The 5283-nt window shown below is 49.4% G+C and overlaps 1 protein-coding gene across 1 annotated transcript in view; it reads left to right on the top strand.

The window, feature by feature from the left end:
* STPG1 (sperm-tail PG-rich repeat containing 1) overlaps positions 1–5283 on the top strand; it is a 51236-nt gene that overhangs the window by 44993 nt on the left and 960 nt on the right. The window contains exon 7 of the mRNA XM_010830058.1: positions 3881–4071. Within this exon, the coding sequence (XP_010828360.1) occupies positions 3881–4071 (191 nt within the window). The remainder of the gene's footprint in view (positions 1–3880; positions 4072–5283) is intronic.

Here is a 5283-nt window from a genome sequence, read left to right as displayed (position 1 = left end):
CAGCACTCATTCATCTTCATAACAGCCCTGGGTGGCAGGTATTATTATCTACTGCTTTACAGATAAAGAAATTCAAGCTTAGGGAGGTTAAGAGACTTTTCTAAGGATGCATAGCTAGTGGATGGGGAGGCAGAGATTCAGACTCAAGCCTGTCTGAGTGCAGCCTGTCCTGCCTTGAGTCATCAGCAGTCGTGACTGTCACTAGCAGTGGACTGCCACCCCTGGGGAGCATTCAGGGTCTGTGCTTAGCCCACTACAGTCTGGACTCCCCCCAGTGTTGGCACAGAGCCATATATGGGGCTGACACTCTCCAGAGATCCAAAAGTTGAGTTGGTGGGGTCAAGCCTCTCCTGGACAAGTGGATGGAGGGGTGGGTGAAGGACGGCTCTCACTCACTCTCAGCAAGAATCTGGTGAGAGACTGATCCCACCTGCCCAGCCACCTGCAGGCCATCGCTGGTCAGGAGGGTAGACACTTCAGTCTACTCAAAGAATTGGGCTCGGGTTGACCCAGACCCACGGGGTGACCTCATATGGCAGTTGGCCCATTCCAGCTCTAACTTCGAGGAATCATGATGCCAGTCACACACTCATCAAACTCCTGAAGGTGCTCAGAACAACTAGACTCCAGCTTTTATTTATAAGGCGAGAGTGGTGGATCACACTATATATTATCAGTTCTTCCATGCAAACTGGAGGGAAAGAAAGGAGGCAATATATTTTTTTTTTTTAGGCATATCTGTGATTTTTATTTTTCATAAATGTATATGCTATACAGGCAACTCCTAATATATAAAGATGTATATACTTCCCAAAAATGGCTAGTGGCATAGCCCAGCCTCAGGTTAGACCTGGTAGAAGTGGTTGGGCTAAGCTTTTCCCTCAAAATGAGCCCTGGGTGGTGTTGACATTAGTGAGCAAGGCTGGGATGTCACCTGGCCCTGTGGGAGGTGTGATCTGGGGGAAGTTCAAACTTTGTTAAGACTTTTATCTTCATCTTCAAACTTCATGGACTAATTTAGCTTCTTGCTATGGTTGTTTTCAGTTAATTTTTTTTTTAACTTAATTTTGTACTGGGGTGCTGGGAGGGATTGGGGGCAGGAGGAGAAGGGGACGACAGAGGATGAGATGGCTGGATGGCATCACTGACTCGATGGGCGTGAGTCTGAGTGAACTCTGGGAGTTGGTGATGGACAGGGAGGCCTGGCGTGCTGCGATTCATGGGGTTGCAAAGACTCGGACACGACTGAGCGACTGAACTGAACTGAACTGAACTGATAGCCAATTCACAAACAATGTTGTGATAGCTTCAGGTGAACAGCAAAGGGACTCAGCCATATATATACACGTATCCATTCTCCCCCAAGCTCCAGGAGGCAATGTGTTTTTCCTCCTTTCCCCATGGCCACCTTTATTCTAAATACAAGCATCCAAGCCAGCTGTTCCTCCATCCCAAGATGTGAGCCTCAAGTAGGCTGCCCACAGCAGCCCTTCCACCCCCCGGCAATGGGAGTGTCCACCCTGCCTCAAGGTAACTCTAGCGAGGGGTCCCCTAACCTCACTTTCGGAGGCTCTGTTGTCCGTGTGGGATCCGGCGGCAGGCAGTGGTACTGCAGGGGATGGTAGTAATAACAATGACTCCTTTTACTGCGCTGTGCTAGGGTCCTGACATAGCTTCTCTCCAGTCTTCCGACCCCTTATAAGCGGGGAACAGAGAGGACCAGGGACTTGGCTGACTGGCGTTCCAACTCAGGCCTATGTGACTCCGAAAGTCAAAAACACCCCACTGCCAAGAGGCCCTCTGCACGTGGCAGGGCATCAAGACTTGGGTTGCAAAGCCGCACGACTCCCCACCCGCTCTGTCATATCAGGTGACTTACTTCCTCTCTCTGGGCCCCAACTTCTTTGGCAAAAGAAGGAGGTTGGATGAGACATCTCTAGGTCGCCTATAGTTCTCCGAGTCTGAGAACACCTCTCTTCAGAAGATGTTGGCCAAAGGGCACCAGAATTCCAGCGCTGGGGATCCCAGTCCCTCTTCTGTTTGGATGGGTTGACGTCAAGCTGGGGTGCATCTCCTGGGGCCATTCAGGGCTCTGAGAAACCTCTCCTACCTTTTGGTGAAAGACCTAAGGAGAAGTTCCAAATGCGAGGTGGGAGTGAGCAGCCCTTCTATGGCATGGCTGGGGGAGTAGAGGGATCCTCACTGTAATCTCAGGATTCCTGGGCAACCCAGTGGACCTCTTTGGGTTTTTTATTTTGTTTTTTTTCCCACCTGTGCTCATTACCTGAGTGCTTTTCTCTTTTTGTTATTTTCTTTTTATTTATTGGCTCTTTAGCTGTGGACTGTCTAGTTGTGGCACATGGGCTTCGGAACGCCTGGGCTGAGTTGCCCTGTGGCATGTGGGATCTTAGTTCCCCAGGGAGGGGTCGAACCACATCCCCTGCCCCTGTGGGACTTTTTGAATCAAGGCCCAAAGGGAGGTCACAGCTTAGAGGTTGTCATGTCCAACCCCCTCATTTTACAGATGGGGAGACTCAGTCTCAGAGTGAATTAGAGTGAGGGTTCGGGTACAGGTTCCATCTCTCTTTAATTTATTCTCTCAATAACAGGCTTTACAAGACTCCCTTTCCTGAAGGAGGGGGAGACAGAACTAAAAACAACTGAAATCTCAATTGTTGGTGATTGTTATCCAGAGGTCTCTTGATTTCCAACCCAGTATTTTTCCACTCCTACCTCCTGCCTTGCCAGAAAAATATCGAATATGTTTGTGAAACATCAATGCTAGGGCAACCTCTAATCTTGGGAAGGCAAACCCTTGGAATTCCGGGCGCCTGTCCCGTTTCCTGGCCATGTAGGTGTCACAAGTGGTTTACTGATGTTCTTCCCATTAAGCCCAAGTGAGGCCTTAGTTCTTTTTTTGTTTTTTCCTATTAAAATATTAGTTTATTTCATGTCTTTGCTGTGCCCAGCAAATTATGTCGGTTATTTTTAATCCCACTTAGAAACGTTTACATTTATTTTAGAAGGATAAGTGAAACCAACCCCAGCAGGGCTTGTCCGTAGCAGTTTATATCTCCAGTAAATCTGCTTTTGTTCTGATCAAATGTGTTTTTAGAATTTTTAGCACTAGGGTAAAAGTCCCTTTAAAAATTAGATGGTAAATTGAAAGACCAATAAAGCTGTTAGTCTTAAAATATACGTGCTCTTTGGCACTTCTTGTTTCTTACTGTAGGAATGGATGAGGGAAGGAAGCGTGAAGTTGGAGCAATTTAAAAGCGGTTTCCAGAAAACTCGCTCTCGTTTAAAAAGTATGTTCCTTGAATGTGCACTGTGCGTCCACGCTGTACTTTCTTCACGTTTCAGTTTGGCCTTAAAGTGAAGGGCTGAAGCAAGGCCTAGGGCATGTGATTTAGAAGGAAAAGTTAATCCCTCCCTCAGCCAGCTGTGTAACCGAAGGGAAGCTTTCTCAGTTCCTTACTCTGAGCTCCAGCCAGGCACGATCACGTGATCAGAGCTGGCCCATGGCTTTGATGCTGTCTGCCTTTCCGATCAGCTCGATGACATCGGCCATCCTCAGCAGCACTGTGTACTGAGCTCTCGCTCTGTGCTGGGCCCTGTCCTGACCACCATGTGTTAAGGGCGTCATCTCCTTTAACCCTGACAACAAGCCTATGGGATAGGTCCTGTTGCGATCGCCCTTGTGCAGGCGAGGAGACTGAAGTCCAGGGTCCCCAGACCACTGGCGGTGGAGCTGGAAGCAGAAACCGGTCTCCTATGCAGCATCCAGGCCTCTCGCAGACGGCTCAGCGCTACAGCTAAAACCTGCCACTTCCCTCATAGATTGACTTAGTGACATCTTCCCGATTTGTCTTTTCTAAAGGAGAAACCCCATCCTGAACTTCTCTGCCCAGCCTTTGCCTCTGCCCCCGAAGCCACCTCTGCCAGGCCCCGGGCAATACGAGATCGTGGACTACACGGGGCCCCGCAAGCACTTCATCTCCAGTGCGTCTTTCGTGTCCAACACCGGGCGGTGGACAGCGGGGCCGTCCCAGCCAGGCCTGCCCGGCCCAGGTCAGAGGACTGCCTTCAATGATTGTAAAAACTAAATCTGGAATTGTTTGTCATTCCTGGGCCATCAAATGCCACTGATTTATAGGCTGTTTGCCAAACACTTTACAGGGGTTAGAGTGGATAGAGAAGACTTTTCAGCTTACACTTTTAGAGTATGAAAGGTTTTTTTTTTTTTTTTTTTAAGGTGAAAGGGCTCTTATTGATGATCCAGGCCAAGGATTTGTAACTGAGAACTGTGAACATTCAGGGGCTTTCCTGGTGGCTCAGTGGTAAAGAATCTGCCTGCCAATGCAGGAGATGCAGGTTCGATCCCTAGGTTGGGAAGATCCCTTGGAGAAGGAAGTGGCAACCCAGTCCAGTATTCTTGCCTGGGAAATCCAATGGACAGAGCACCTGGTGGGCTATAGTCCATGGGGTCGCGAGAGTTGGACACAACTCAGTGACTAAACAACGACAACAGGAATGTTCAAGAGGCACAAAGGTGGGCTGTAGTGGGTCTGTGACTTGAAATTGTCTGCAGATTTGGAGCACGCAGACATTATTTTCTGGGGGAAAGAGCCACAGCTTTTGTCTAAAAAGTTCACATTCTTAAAAATGTTTAAGCTGTGGTTCTAATCTGACGAGGTCACTTCCCAGATGGGGAGGGCCCAGAGAGCAAGTGTCACAGCCCGAGGAGGAGAAGTGGCAAGGCTGAGACCCAGACTCTCTTCCCTCGATGCCTTGTCTGTCTTGAAATAAACCAGGGCTCCACCTGAGCAGCTCTTTCAAGCCACCTAGTTCCGCTCCCTCTTACAGGTGAGCTTGAGTGGTGGGACCCTGTTACCCTCCCCACCAAGATCTGCCTGAGAGCTGACAGCCGGGGGACTTGCTCCAGCGGGTGGTCTGCACTGCCCCCCCTCACCTACCTGTAGTTCTCAGTGGAGCTCTTTAGCCATTTACGGCCCCCACGATGGCAGAGTTGATGGCATTGGGGACTGACAAGCGGGCTGGTGGGCAGGACTTCGGGGACTGCCAGGCCTGCGAAAGTCAGTCTTTCAATGAGTATCTCTGAGGCTCCCACCCTAGGGAGGAAAAGATGACTTAAGTCCAGTGCCAGCCCCCAAAAGCATCCCCATCCCTCCACATACACAGGTGAGTAAAATGTAAGGTAGACTGGACAGGGGGAATGTCATTCCCATGGCTTTGTTCCTGGAAATATAGTGATAATCAAGC

The sequence above is a fragment of the Bison bison genome, unplaced genomic scaffold (assembly GCF_000754665.1).
Source record: "Bison bison bison isolate TAMUID 2011002044 unplaced genomic scaffold, Bison_UMD1.0 scf7180017864516, whole genome shotgun sequence".
Taxonomy (NCBI): Eukaryota; Metazoa; Chordata; class Mammalia; order Artiodactyla; family Bovidae; genus Bison; species Bison bison.
Note: the sequence above shows the minus strand (reverse complement) of the source record. Positions and strands in the feature narration are given on the sequence as shown.